The 15,867-nt window shown below is 45.3% G+C and overlaps 1 protein-coding gene across 2 annotated transcripts in view; it reads right to left on the bottom strand.

Annotated features, from left to right (window-relative positions):
• Positions 1–15,867, bottom strand: part of ADD2 (adducin 2) — a 115,477-nt gene that overhangs the window by 37,918 nt on the left and 61,692 nt on the right. For both annotated transcript variants that reach the window (XM_043918326.1, XM_043918327.1), the window contains exons 3-6: positions 10,950–11,166; positions 9,126–9,264; positions 1,048–1,199; positions 542–622 (exon numbers count right to left, since the gene is read on the bottom strand). In XM_043918326.1, the coding sequence (XP_043774261.1) occupies positions 542–622; positions 1,048–1,199; positions 9,126–9,264; positions 10,950–11,132 (555 nt within the window). In that variant the 5' untranslated portion in view covers positions 11,133–11,166. The remainder of the gene's footprint in view (positions 1–541; positions 623–1,047; positions 1,200–9,125; positions 9,265–10,949; positions 11,167–15,867) is intronic.

Here is a 15,867-nt window from a genome sequence, read left to right on the forward strand (position 1 = left end):
ACCTGTTGTCACGCGAGATCTCTACTGAGTAACAGGACAGTTACTGTCCCATGCAGTGCCTTTGTCCAGTGAGAAAACAGTCCCCCCTCTTGAGGACAGCTCCAGGGCCATAGGGTGTGTGGGTACTGCCATTGCACAAATTTGAAAACTCAGCCCGGAAAGGGGACCCAGAAGCTCTCTCTCACAGCACTAGAAGAGCCTTGCGTTGCTTTGGGACAAAGCACAGGCTATTGTTCTTTTGTACCCCTGAGCCAGGAAGGCTTCCTGACTCCCAGCCTTTGAAGTCCAGTCCTGGGCTCAGAGGCCTCTAGGCTCATCTTTCCTTCCCTCTCCCTCCTAGAGTACTTTCTGCCTTCACCTCCCATTTGGTCTCTTGGTCACATCATGCTCTGGGCACAGTTTGTTTTGGTGTCCACGTGATTTCTCTCTCCCACCAGGTTGCAAACTGCATGAAGGGCAAGATGGCAGTGGCTAGCGCGGAGCAAAGATGGTACTGTCATTTCAACAAGAATTTGGTAGTGAGATGTCACACTGTACTTACCAGGCTGGAGGCTGTGACTTCGCTGCAAGAGACTCCCTTAGGGCTGATCAGGAAGTGGTCCTGCTCCTTGCTGACTCTCAGCTGGAGGAAAGACATGTGTTCCCAGTGGTGAGGAGGGGGAGGGGCCACTTCCAACGATGCTGTGCTTGAATCACCTTTACCCCTGAATCCACTGCATACAAACCTCCCCCCACCCCAAGAATGCTTACTTCCTCCTGACCCATGAGAGATGAAGAAGACTCAGCCTTTATTTGGAGTCAGGGAAATGGAGCTATAAGAGGAATCTCCCAATGGTCAAGGGTGGCCCTAGAAATAGGATCCAGGAATTCCTGGCTCCACATCCAGAGAAGTACCTAAGGGGCAGGTTGTCTATTTCAGGTAGCCAGAAACCTTGGAAGAGCTCACGGCCAGCACTGTAACAGCCACGCCAAGGGTCAGGAGGTCTCCCTCTGGATTTGGTGGGGGCCATAGGCAGAGCCCCACCCAGCCCCAGATGCTGTCCTTACTGTCACGTAGGTATCACTCAGCTGGGCCCAGCCATACAGGTCCAGGAGGCGGTAGACACTGCTGATCTTGCACCGCATGAGCCGCTCCCCCTTGGCCAGGTTCAAGGAGTCGGCTGTGTGGAGGTCATTGATGGGCGTCATCATAGAGAAGTCTGAAGGGGGACAGGGCGGCTTTCAGGTCAGGAGCTCACGTCTGTGCTCCCCTGCCTTGCCCCCACCCTCTCCAAATTCTCCTGGGTGCTACATCCATACACAAGACTCCCGTGGGCAGGAAATTCAACATCCTTTGACCCTGACTCCAGAGGAGAAAACCGTCCACAGAATGGATAGTTGTGCCCAAGAAAATCCTCTGCTCCTTTAGAGAAGAAAGGCATTGCTTTGGGTCAAAACCCATGGCCAGACTCAAGGCCACAAATGAAAGGTTCTCAGCTCAAGCTGACTATAAACCCTAGAAATAGACATTGAATAAAAGCAAAAATAAATTTCTGAGTGGAAACATGGGTACATTTTAATAGTTATTTTTAATGAAGAAGTTACTAAGCATTATCCTATTGTTTTAACTAACTTTTTCTCTGATTTGGAAAAGGGCAAACAGAAACCCAAGTCAACCAGGAGGTAAATTCCTCAACTTTTTCTGACAAGTCATAAACCTCCAAAAGCCAGTGTGGCTGTGGTGGGCTGAAGGGCCGGAGGCTGAGGGTGGACCACTTCTGATCCCCTGCGGACATGCAGTCGCTTGGTTCTTTATGGCTCTTTCTGGGAATTTGGTAATACGGAAATGAACCTAGAGAGTTTGATAGTCTTCTACTCAGGGCACCCAAAAGGTCTAGTCTGTTCCATGAACCATGCTGACCACTGCCTGCATGCCTTGGGAAGCCAGAAGAGGGGATCTGAGCCCCAGCCCTCCAATTAATCAGTGTCTAGGAAACAATAAAAGAATCAATAGGAAAGGGTTCTGGCTTAAAATGATGTCTGGCTGGGAGCCTCCCGATGCTGCCTTCCCCAGCATCCCACTAAAACCTTTAATGGATGAAAATGCTCTTCGGAAGCTTCCAGCATCACTGCAAACCTCTCTGCCACACCACATGATGTATGCCCCGTATCAGGGTTGCCATTAGTTGAAATGATAAGGTCTGTGAATATGAAGGTGGACTGAGAGCATAAAGCAAGCAGAGCAAGCCTCAAACACCCCGTGTCAGGAAGATGCCCCCAGAGGGCTTGTGCCCACCAGTGGTGGTAGGCCTCTAGGGCATGGGTCCAGTACAGGAAGGTGACAGGGATATAAGTGGTCCAAAGACCTGGCTGAACTGGCAAGAAAAACAGCAACAAAATCTCAAAATTAAGGATTTCTATTTCAAGCTGAATAGTCGAGGATCCTTGCCTCCTTTCTAGTTCCCCAGACAAGTATTTGCCCCTGGCAGCACGAAGGGAGGCACATCAAAAGCATAAGGCCTCCAAGCAAAGCTGGAGATGGGGGAAGCTGTTGTTGGGAGAGTTCTTTGAACCTTTCTTTTAGAAATAACTGTGGAGTCCCCAGAGATGATCAGGAGGCCAGAAGAGGTCTGAAAACACTTGCTATCATGTCTTCTGTGTCCTGTATCCCCTAAAAGTCCCCCTCCCCAACCCTGTGGGGCTTCCCATGAGGACTACCCACCCACAGGCCCAGAAGAGACCCGAGGGCTCCACAGGAGTCCCTGGTCCTCTGTCCTCAGGGTCTTCTTGGAAAAGATGCTTATTCTGATCAGCCTCACCAAGTGAAGATCTAACTGGGCCATTATTTCAAAGTACCTAAGAAAACACCGAGATGAAAATCCACCAAACCCCCAGAAAGCTATCTACACAATCTACAGGAGAAAAAAAAAATGAAACAAACAAAACCCTAAGGCGAATGGAGCTGGACAAAGAACAACCTCTCTGGGCTTGGACTCATGACACCTGGAATTTTCCTTCTCCACATTCCCTGACTCAATTACTGTGGCATGCACCAACCAGATTTTCAGGCATCCAATAGTTTTCCTGGCAGATGCCGATCAGTAAAGCAATGGAAATGCTGGTCAGCCCTATTTCTTTCCAGAAGTAGAGTGTAAGATCAGAGATGTGAAAATGATGAGCAAGAATTTGACAGACATGGGACAAAGACCAGAAGCCCTGGCATCTAAGCATATAAGTAGTCAGTACTGATACAATAGAAGAAAAAATTTTGAGTTGAAAAAAGGCGTGTGTGTGTGTGTGTGTGTGTGTGTAAACTATAAGGACTTACTGCCTTCCATCAAAAGAAAAATAACCCACAATTAAATGCTTTCTGACAACATTTCTGAAATATGAGGGTAAGGGGGAAATTCCACAAGCATCTAGGAAAAAAAAAAGGTTGCCAACAAAGGAACAAACAATAGACTGTTTTAGATTTCTCTGTTATGGCAACAGATGCCAAAAGACAATACTATAGGAGATTTACAAAAACAAACACTAAAAGTGACACAAAGCAGGTAAAAATAAAGAGACCATCAAAAGTAGCCCAGCCAACTATAAACAAAAAATAAACAGAGGTCATAATATGATCAAAGTAGAAGCCAAGGAAAATAATACTCTTTTGAACAAAAAAAGCCATTTTGTAGGTCATTTTATATGGAGTAAAAGCATAATCCATAATGGAGCTATAGCTATAAAAACATTTATGCTTTGAAAAACATTTTATCAAGATATACAAAGCAAAAGCAGTCATAAATACAGAGAAATGAACAGAAATCAAATACAGTGGGAGACAACACAACATTAATTTTTTGTAAAATCAAAAATGATAAATGAAGGTATAAATTAAATACTATGCCCCAGGGATAGAGTCTACATCCATGTATCATTTAAATATGATATTAAGCCACAAAAAAAAATCTAATAAATCCCCAACACAGACAATAAGTAGGCTACATTTTCTAAACGTAATGCAATAAAACTAGACATTATCAATAAACCTTTAAAAGAATACAAATTCTACCACTAACAAATGAGAAAGCACACTCCCAGAGGGTACTTATTTTATTTTAGAATAAAAATAAAGCCAAAACAGCAACTGCAAGCCACCTAGAAATTAACAATAAAGAAAATTCTACATGTCAAAATTTATGGGACAAGATCAAATTTATACTCAGAAAAAAATTCATAGCCTTAAATATCTTTATTATTGTATTAAATATGAAAATAAGTCAAATCCATTTTATTCTGTTGTAGAAAAAGATAAAGACTAAAATAAACCAAACAAAAGATATGGAAAAGAATTGACGAGTATAAAAACAAAATCAATGAATCAGAATACAAGGAAATTAGAAGAATCAATATGTAAATCCAAGAACTGGCTTATGTGAGAAGATCTATGAATAAACCAGTCTCTGGATTTGCCAGTAAGAAGGAAGCAGAAATACATAGCACCAGGAATGAGAATGGGATGTCATATCCACAGCAGAAAGTTTAAATGATAAAAATAATATTGTAAATCACACTAGTAGTTTTTAAAGCCATGTGAAATGAATTATTTTATATAAATATGACCAAAATTTACTCAAGAAGCAGAAAAACAAAATTTTAAAGAACTTTAGATGAAACAGAAAAAAAGATGTTATCCAAGTATTTCAGATCTGGATAGCTTAACAAGTGATTAATAAGTCTTCAAAGAGCAGAGACTTCCTACCTAATTTTTTTTGCTCTGTTAGGGCAAAGAAGTGGAGAAGGAAATGGCAACCCACTCCAGCATTCTTGCCTGGAGAATCCCATGGACAGGGGGGCCTGGTGGGCTACAGTCCACGGGCTCACAGAGTCGGACACGAATGAGTGACTGAGCCGCGGCAGGGTAAAGAAGAGGGTGGGGATCACCCTGATTCATCTTAGGAAATTATAGCCTTAATACCAGTACTAAACAAAGGCTGCCCCAGAAGTTAACTGCTTTTCATCATGTGTAACTACGGATGTAAAAATTAATAAAATTCCAGCAAATCAAATCCAGAAGAGTAATTCTTAAAGACTGCATCAAAATCACAAATGATTTATTTCAGGAATGAAGAGTTCAATATTCAGAAATCTGTTAATATAATTCACCCACATCAAGGAAAGAAACATCAATAAATACCAAAAATGCATTTTATAAAATTCAATACCCATTTCTGAGAAAAACCCATATTGAACCAGAATACAAAGATATTTCCTCAACATGATAAAGAATAATTATCTCAAACTCTTGTGGTAAAAGAATTGCTATTAAAGTCAGAAAAAAGACAAAGATGATTACTCTCTGACCTATTATTAAACATTGCTCTGAGAGTTCTAATGGATGCAATGAGAAAACTGGAAAAATAAACCAAAGGGTAAAATGTTGAAGAATGCAAAATGACTATGTGATCTCTTCCTATATACAAAACCCAAAAGAATTCATTGAGAAGATATAGAATTTAAGAGCTTAATAAGGGATTAGTCTATATATATATACATATATATAAAAAAACTCCAATGATATATAATATATATAACTCCAATGATATGTATATAATGTATATAAACATAATATACATAAATACACACACAGTTACATATATATATAACTCCAGTGATTTCCCTAGGTGACAGCTATAACCAGAAAAAGATCTGAATGGAGAATCACTTAAAATGACAAATTACATAAAATTTCCAGAATAAATTTAACAAGAAATTAGTGTCAATGTATGTCAAAAACCACCACAATATTGTACTTATCTTCCAATTAAAATAAATAAATAAATTTAAAAAAAAAGAAATTAGCAAGCACTACATAAAATTGGGAAAGGAGTATGTCAAGGCTGTATATTGTCACCCTGCTTATTTAACTTATATACAGAGTACATCATGAGAAATGCTGGACTGGATGAAGCACAAGCTGGAATCAAGATTGCCAGGAGATATATCAATAACCTCAGATGTGCAGATGACACCACTCTTATGGCAGAAAGTGAAGAGGAACTAAAGAGCCTCTTGATGAAAGTGAAAGAGGAGAGTGAAAAAGTTGGCTTAAAGCTCAACATTCAGGAAACTAAGATCATGGCACCCAGTCCCATCACTTCATGGGAAATAGATGGGGCAGAGGTGGAAACAGTGAGAGACTTTATTTTTTGGGGTTCCAAAATCACTGCAGACGGTGACTGCAGCCATGAAATTAAAAGATGCTTGCTCCTTGGAAGAAAAGCTATGACAAACCTAGACAGCATATTAAAAAGCAGAGACATTACTTTGCCAACAAAGGTCCATCTAGTCAAAGCTATGGTTTTTCCAGTAGTCATGTATGGATGTGAGAGTTGGACTATAAAGAAAGCTGAGCACTGAAGAATTGATGCTTTTGAACTGTGGTGTTGGAGAAGACTCTTGAGAGTCCCTTGGACAGCAAGGAAACCCAACCTGTCCATCCTAAAGGAAATCAGTCCTGAATATTCACTGGAAGAACTGATGCTGAAGCTGAAGCTCCAATACGTTGGCCACCTGATGAGAAGAACTGACTCATTGGAAAAGACCCTGATGCTGGGAAAGATTAAAGGCAGGAAGAGAAGGGGACAACAGAGGACGAGATGGTTGGATGGCATCACCGACTCCATGGAAGTGAGTTCAAGTAAGCTCCGAGAGCTGATGATGGACAGGGGAGCCTGGTGTGCCTCAGTTCATGGGGTTGCAAAGAGTCAGACACAACTCAACAACTGAATTGAACTGAACATAAAAATAGCTACTATCTTTTCTGATGGACATTAAAGAATTAAATAATAAAAGACAAATCATTTCTGAAAAGATTTAAAATTCATTCATGCAGATATTTTGTAAGCACCTGTTACATGCCAGCTACTTTTCTAAGTTCAGGATACTACTCTAACAGTGAATGAAACATACAAATATCCTTTCCCCAATGGAGCTGACATTCTAATATAAAATTGAACATTTATAAAGTCTCCACCAAATTAATCTATTCATTTAATGCAACCCCATTCAAAATCCCAGAAGGAATTTTTTTGAGGTGAATGAAGAGACTTGACAAAATACTTCTAAAGTTATTTTAAAGAATCAACTTGTATGATGGCTGAGAAAAATTGCAAATGAATAATTAAAAGTATTTTATTGGATGATAAAACATAGGGAAGGTGTTTCTAAGCATACAATCAAAAGCAGACAACACAAAAGAAAATAATAACAGATTCAACTCCATGGAAATTATTCTACAACACAAAAATATGAAAAAATTAAAAAGCAAAGGAGACACTGGAAAAAGTCTGCAGTGTATTTGATAGGGAGTAGAGAAATAGCCTTACTTTATGAAGATTTTTAAATCTGTAAAAAAAGAATATGCGTGCTCAGTTGTGTCCGACTCTTTGCTTCACCATGAACTATAGGCCATAGGCTCCTCTGTCCACAGGATAGTCCAGGCAAGAATACTGGAGTGGGTTGCCATTTCCTCCTCCAGGGGATCTTCTCAATCCAGGGATCAAACCCTCATCTGCTATGTCTCCTCTATTGCAGGCAGATCCTTTACTGCTGAGTCACCAGAAAAGCCCAAGAAAAGAATGTGCAAGTAAAAAATTGGCAAAGGGTGTGACAGGCAATTTACTATTGATCTGTAGTCTGTTACTATATTTCACTCTGATGATATGATAGGTGATAAACAGCACTTTGTGTTTTAGGGTGCTTTTATTTGATTACTAATAAGATTGAATATTTTCATATACATATTGGGCATATTGGGTTTTCTTTCTGTCATGCCCAATATATATACAAAAATATTCAAGATCAGGGTGAAGGAAATGGGCACTCTTGCATTTCTGGTAGCAAAGTAAATTCGTTCCATCTTTCTCCAGGGTAATTTGGCATTATGCATGATAATCTTTAAAACACGCATATAATTCAATCTAGCAATTCTACTTCTAGCAATTTATCTTAAGAAAATAGTCATGGATTTAATCACAGATTTATTGACAAGAATGTTTTTTGAATTGTCATTCATAATAGCAAAAAGTTGGGAATGACCTAAAAGTCCAAAAATGGAAAACAGATTAAAATAAACTATGGCATATTCAACCATGCATAGAATAGCATACATCTACCAAAAAGTATGTTATATAACCAAATTTCTTACATGAAAAATTAAGTCAAGATACGATAAGGCTATAAATTTGTGTGTATAATGTGATTGCATTTTTCGCATAGTCTCCATGTATTAAGAAAAAAAGGCTGGAAGGACACACACCAAAACATTGATAATAAGAAATTCTTGGTTGTAAGGATACAGTTCAGTGATTTTTAATTCCCTTTCTTGATTATTTTCAACCATAATCCTGTATTTATTTTATTGAGGGAAGTATTTTTCAATGTTTGTTTCTCAAAGATTGCGGGCAGAGCTTCACAGCCAAAGAAGATGGGTTTGTATCTAGCCTTGGCTGCTCTTGGCCCTTGTCTATGGAGTCAGGTTGGCGTATCCAGTGGGGCGTGGAGACATCAGCTCCAAAGGCCTCCTTGCGTCCCCTCCCAACTCCATCTCCAAAGGAGTGACTCCAGGGGACTGAGGAAAGAGCCGCCTGAGAGCTGGATGCTAGGAGGACACTAGGATTTTCTTAGGTTCTGTACCCAAAGCTAGAGCGACAGGGAGCTGAATTCTCACTCTCCACTGTCCAAGCCTGGGCCTCAGGCAGAGGCCATCTTGGGTTACAAAGCTCTTTCTTTATGCTAATCCCCTTATGAGGGGTGGGGGTGGTGGGGTCACACCTAGGTTGCCCTGCCTCTCTGCAGTGTACTACCCCCTCCCCCAGCAGAACCAGGACCAAGTTCTCCCTTCAGTCTCCACCACCCCCTGCCCTCCTAGTTCTGGGCATGAGGGATCATTCTCCGTGGGCCTTTACATCACAGCAGCATTAGAAGCGGAGCCAGGTGCTTCTTTCCCTGCTGCCCAGATCCCCCAGGTCTGCTAAGGCAGCTGTACCACTCACTTTGTAGCCTGGCAACCGAGCTGCTTATTACTGTGCCTTCCCCCCACCCCCCCCCCACTTCCTCCACCTCTGCTCCTGGCAGCTCCCCAGTTCCCCACGTACTCATGGAAGATGTTGGGAAGACTGCGTGGGAGGTGCTGGCCATGAAGTCCGCAATCTGCCGCAGGGCCCAGATGTTGGAGGAGTTGTTCCCCTTCTTCATCTGCTCCTGGATGAGGCCTTCCAGCTCCTCCCTGAAAGACTGAAGCAGGCCCCCGAGGCGTCCTCCCAGTGTTTCTCAAGCGGGAGGGATACTGATGGCCCCTCTTCTAAGTACCCACCCATGGCCCCTGGGTCAGCTAGATCAGAGCCACATATCTGGGACCTCAGGAGCCTCCCCAAACTGCTGTGTGGGGAGCAGCAAGGAGATGCTGGGAATAGATCCTATTCCCTTTGCCCTGGGGACAATACTCCAGAATCCAGGTCCTTCTGATGTCTTAGTGATAGTCTAGACCCCTCCCTCCATCAGACATAGCAGGACTTCACTTTAGTAATTAAAAGACATTTTAAAAAGCAGAATTGAATGCAAAAGTATGCCATCTTTCCTGTCCATTAGTCAGGCTGATGGCTCTTCTGGACCTCCGTTTCCTTATGAGGGGTGGGGGTGGGGGTGGTGGGTCCTATACAGAAGGAGTTGATGACCTCAGAGGTCACTTCTGATGTCCTGCTACTCTAAGCCTGGCTTTTCAGACCATCAAGCCATGGATAGGGCATGCCAGCCTACCAGGTGACACTCAGGAGGAAATAGGGAGCCACTTAGGTGTTGAGCAATCTACAAAAAAGGACAGAAGCAGCAAGACTGCCTCTTGGCCCGGTCTCCTGCCTGAGAATAGTCCCATCCTTCTGGTTCCCAAACTTCAGTTAGTACTAACTCTGCCTCCGCTCCTACCACACAACGGCCACCCCTTCTGGTCTCACATAGGGTTTCTGTCATCCCAACGCATTCTCCTCCAGACCCCCCAGCTCACTGTCACCTGTCACCAAGACCTGGGGCCCATCGTCCTTAGCATTCACTGTGTGCCCTCAGCCGGGTCACACACAGCCCACTGCATGCCCTGGCTCTCCAATACCTTGGTAGGGACTGGGGCAGAGCCCATCCTGGCCAGTAACTGGAGATGCCACTCTACCCTGGGCTTACCAACACTTAGGATCATGTACTGTTTCCTGAGGACCGCCCAGCTCTATTCCCTGAGAGACCCATTGCCTCTGTCCACACTGCTCTTCCTCCAGCTCGGAGGGCCTGCATCACCGTCCTGCTTCACTGGGCCAGGAGACCCACCCTCCATCCTTCTCAACGCACCACCTGAGGAAGAGCACTGTGTCCATGCCAGGCAGGTGCCAACTGACCTCAAGACTCTGGCCAGGGCTGGGTGACCCGGACTTGCCCCTCTGCTCTCTACTCCCCGCCTCCTGGGGCTTTCAGGCCCACTTCACTCCTGCCTTGATGTGTCAAAGCCTTATGTGCCAGGACAGAGTTCATTGCGGTGTGCAGAAAAAGGAGCCCCAGACCTCCCACGTGGCGCCTCTCGCTGGCCCCTGGTTTACCGGAATTAAGTTTTTGGTGAAGAGCGAGAGGAAGACTGGAAAGTGAGGCTTAGAAGGGGCACAAGGAACTGAAGTGGGGCTCCTGCTTCTCAGACCCACCTTCCCCAACCAGGGAGTCAAACACAAGCCATAAACTGCACATAAGCCAGGTTTTGCCATCTGCCAGCGACTAGGGAGAGACTCAAATACCGACGCAGCCGGAGCATCTTGCTCAAAGCTGAAAACTGCTCCGTGAAGAGGAGCAATTTCACTTTCGGGTTCACCGGGTGCACCAGCGTCCTCCGCACCCCTCCCCGCCCTCCTCCCTCCTCCCCCGCCCGCGGGGATCAGACCCCCACTCACCGGGCTCTGCAGGATCATGGTGACGCGCTTCTTCTGCTCCATCAGGTTGAAGTCCTGCCGCAGGTCGGCCGCGCGGTTGCGAAGGCGCAGGTACTCGGGGTCGTCCTCAGAGAAGCGGTCGAAGTACTGCTGCCCCTGCGCGGGCGGCGGGGAGGCGGCCTCGGGGACGGCCTCTTCACTCATCGTCTTTGCGGGTTTGCAGTCCACTCCTGGATCCCTGCCGAGTAGAAAGGAGGGTGCTCCCAGTCGGGGTGCACGCTTCCTAGGCCGTAGGGCTTGGATTGGTGGTGGGGAGTGGGATGAGGCTATTCCCAGGAGAGGGTGAGCGGGGAGGCGGGTTGGAAGGCAGGGCGCCGCGGCTGCCGGCCTGTAGGGGGCGCTGATGCATCGTCCGACTAAGTGAAGGTCTGTCTGTCACAGGCTCCGCTCCCCAGCCCTTCCCCGCCTGACTCCGGGGGCTTGAGCGCCGCACTCCGGTTCGGGTAGACTGGTCCCCCAGTGCGAGCGCGACCTGCAAGGCTTTAGGGACGTTTTGTGATGCTTATCCACACAGTGTAAAGCTATTCACTGCGAGTTCGTACTTGATCTAAAATGTAAACCCTCTAAGAAGCCTCCTAAAACACATGCGGTGGGAAATCCACGAAACTGAGAAGAGAACGGGGAACTTCTAACAGGCTGAGCGGTGGGTGCTTTTTTCCCCCACAACTTTGACTTTGCTCCCGCCTCGGGAAAAGAATTACTGGTGAATCTGTTTCAGCAAAACGTGTCTCATTGGAGAATCATTTCTTGTTATGAATTGAAAGGAGGTGTTCAATTTTTATTAGTGGAAAATGAGTTTCTCTAAACCCCAGTAAATGAATATTGAGAAACAGTGAAAGAAGGAATACTGATTGAAGGGCACGATACGCCGGGCTGCCCAGAGGCCTGGGTATCTGGACCTGGAGTGAGAACTAGGGCCATCCTTGGAAGGTTGGGCTGGGGACAAGTCACTAATTTTTTCCACTAAAGCAGGCTTTTTAAAATGCCTAAATGGTGAGTGAATGAATGTCCTTATTGGAGTCCTGCTGAAGCTACTCAGCCTTGGCTTCCCAGCTGTGGGACTGTGGCCACCAGTCTCCCTTTGTGTCAGCGCTGCCAGGCCCTCAAGTCTGGGTTATCTTGCTCTTTCAACATGCGGAGGGTGTGGGGGCTTACAGAGCTTCAGCCTTCTCCCAAGTGGCTGAGCCCCTTCTCAGCAGAAGAAGGCAAGTGCCTTGACTGAACAATAACTAGTTTTTGAAGTCAAATAGGAAGATACCAACAAAAGAGCTTTACCTGAGATCAAGGTACAAGGTTCCTTAATCTGCCCCTCCCTCACTTTGCCTCTGGGGGCTCCCTTCCCGAAGGAGGTGGGGCTGCCATTGTTCGATCAAAGCAGCTCCTGGCCTCCCGAGACCAGATCTGCTCTGCCCTTTAGGCTCATCCTGTTAGCCCAAGCCTTGGCCTTCATTCCAGTCAGCAGCTCATTATGGAACAGGCCTTGTTGACCACCAGATAGCATATTCTTGTTGTCTATGAGAAGTCTGTGACTTCTTCTTCCATCTTCTGTCAGCACTTTACTCCTCTACCTTACAGTCCTTCCGAGTAGTGTAGGCAGGGGCACACAGGCAAGAGACGTAAGTGGGAGTCCATCCCATCAGCCCAGAACACTCAGGTGATTGATATTATTGTTATTTGCATTCTTGTTCTTTGGGGAAGGCAAATAGCAAGTCCAAGGGAAGACAGATGGACAAGGTCCTTCAAGGGTCAGCTGAAGCTCCGAACCCTTGGGGTTCTCAAGCTTGGGTGCACCTTGGAATCATCTGGAGAACTTTGAAAAATACTGACATCAGAGATTTTAATATTATTAATCTTGGGTGTGACCTGGCTATCAGGATTTTTTTTAAGTTCTCTGGGTGATTCTAATGGGCAGCCATGGTTGAAATACCACGGATAAATGTTTGTGGTTGTGGCATTTAACAGAAGGCATTCATTCCAGGGCTTCCCTGCTGGCTCAGCTTGTAAAGAATCCACCTGCAGTGTGGGAGACCTGAGTTCAATCCCTGGGTTAGGAAGATTCCCTGGAGAAGGGAACAACTACCCACTCCAGTACTCTGGCCTGGAGAATTCCATGGACTGTATAGTCCACGGGGTTGCAGAGTCTGACACAACTGAGAGACTTTAAAAAAAAAACTCATTCCAGGAGCTTACCATTTCTAGCAAGCATGCCAAGATGGCACAAAGCCTCTAACGCTAGTGTTATGTACCACTTCCCATGGCTGTCCAGGCCCCTTCCTGCCACTCTAACTATACCATCTACCACCATACTCTTGACCTGGGCAGCAAGAGTGGTCCAAATGCCACCACAACCCACTTTTGCAAGTCTACAAAGCCATGACCTCTGGTCTTAATTCTGTCACTAATTAGTCAGCTCCTTGTGAAAGCTCTCAACAGATCTCCCCCAGTTAGCACCATCCTTACCAGCCATGTCAATGAGATGGAGGTGGGAGGAAGGAGTGGCCTGGGAGTGGCAGCCAGAAACAAACATTCTCTAAAGAGACATTTTGAAACATATTTGGCAGGTTGCTAGAATGTTTGAGATTGTACTTAGTGACATTTTAAAGCCAGATTCTTCATCTCAGTAAAGAGTGATTGAGTTTGTCAGGGATGTTTCTGGCTGAATTAGCTCTAGACAAGAAGGCTGCAGTGTTGCCCCAGTTCTGACATTCTCTTGTTCATGGACTCAGGTAAGTAATTTCCCTCTTTGGATCTCATTTTGTCCATCCTTAAATGGGGGAACGAACAGAATGGACCTTGGGGCCCCATCCAGCTCTGACGCTGTAGGGAGGGAAACAGACTCGTGTAGAAAAAGGCAGAAGAATGGAGGATCTAGGTTTCCTGGAGCAAAAGACCTTCTACCCACATCTCCCCAGTGCCTCTTCCTCAAGCCAAATGCCAAAAGAGAAACATCTGCAAAGAATACACATGACCTGCTGATGACTGCCTTGCGGTTTCAAGGCAATCCCATGCACATGGGTTGAGTTAAGAACACTTCACCCGCTTCATGCTCCCAGCAAGCCTCATCTCTGGAACTTGGGAAGAAGAGAGCACAAGGTCAAACATCATGGGACTGCAGCAGAGCCATGCAGACTTGGGGTCACCACCCAGATTCTTCTGGGCAAACTGCAGCAGACCAAAATTCTTCCAGAGGCATTGCCCCCACATACACACACCTATCCATTTTCTTTCTCTTTGGCACCGTCACAACCCCAAATCTTTGATGTTATTTTTAAAATAGCAACAGGGAGTCCCTCAATGGGTACTCTGGATGTGGGCATGGAGATCCCTGTGTTCCTTGTAACACCAAGTCACCCTAGCTCCAGATGTGTCTGAACTGTCAGCTTCTCTGGGACTGGCACCATCTGGTACTGAACCTGCCTGGCCTAAGTCCTTCTCATTCAGGCAGGAAAAGGCTGGTCCTCTCCCTTCCTTTTGGAGTATCTGGATTTTCCGGGAATCGATCTGTGAAGTCTCTGAAGTAGCTCTCTCCCACAAAGCATGAGGAATGAAGACATTTGGGGCCCAATGGACAGGAACCCCTAGGCCGGCCTTCACTTGTTAGAGGCCAGTCCCACAGGGCTGCTCCACCACGGGGTGCTCCAGTGGGCGGGGAGGAAATGGAACCCTGACTCCCTTACCATGACAGCAGGAGCCAGAGGCATCCTTTTGTGCTCCTTCCTTCCCTTCTCAAAATGTTGGGAGGTGATCAAAGCTGTGGGCAGCAGAACTTAGTGGTTAAAAGCAGGACTCTGGAACCAGACCATAAGTTTAAATCTCAGCTATGCCCTTTTTTAGCTGTGTGATCTTGGGCAAGTTACCTAACCTCTCTGTGCCTCAGTTCCCCAGCTATTAAACAGAGATTGCAACTATTTAGGGATTTTCTGGTGGCTCAGACAGTAAAGTGTCTGTCCATAATGCGGGAGACCCAGGTTCGATCCCGGATCTAACTCCTCCTTAGGTTGTTGTGTGGACTGGGTGAGTTAATGTACGTGAAGTAGTTCAAACAGTGCTTGGTGCAGAGCAAGTGCTATTAGCGCTTATTATGTGTCATTTAGGGGCTAGAATCATCGTAGCATGAGGAACGTGAGTAATGAGAGGCTTATGATTAAATTGTAAACAGGTGCATGCCAAATAACTGTAATTATATGTTTTAGTCCCCAAACTGATTCAATCTCAAGCTACATTAACAAAAAGAAAAACCAGAAAAAGACTGATGAGAATGCTTTTTACTCTGACCAGATAGTGGGAACGTGTCAACCTGGAGAGCGCAATAAAAGCATGTAAGCAGGGTGCTGAAGATCACAGAAGGCTGGTGCTTACAGGGCCAGGAGTGGCATCATAAAGAGTATATGGGGCCTCTGGCTCCAGTTCCTGGCACTTGGGATTTCTAAAATGTCCAAAAGGCATTAGGAGTGTTTTGTTGGTCATAATGGGCCCCTTTCACCAAGCCTGAGCTTTTATGCAAATGGGGTGACATGTGGACACTTAGATATTTCAAGGGAGGGACTGGCCACTGAGAAAGATCGTGCATATAATTAAGGGATTGGAACTCAGCCCCATCCCAACCACAGAGGGAGGAGAGGAGAGGTGCTGGAGATTGCTTTCAATCAAGTGGCAAATGACTAAATCAATTTTGCCTAGCAACAATGCACACCCCTATTAAAGAACCCTGGACGTCGAGGTCTGGGGGAGCTTCCTGACTGGTGAGCACATTTCTGGGCTGGGTGGTGACAGATCCCACAAGGAGCAGGCGTGGAAGCTCTGCACCATGCCCTCATCCCCCAGACCCTGCGCTCTTTCTTTTGACTATTCCTGAGTTAGATCTTCTACAATAAAACTG

The sequence above is a fragment of the Cervus elaphus genome, chromosome 11 (genome assembly GCF_910594005.1).
Source record: "Cervus elaphus chromosome 11, mCerEla1.1, whole genome shotgun sequence".
Taxonomy (NCBI): domain Eukaryota; kingdom Metazoa; phylum Chordata; class Mammalia; order Artiodactyla; family Cervidae; genus Cervus; species Cervus elaphus.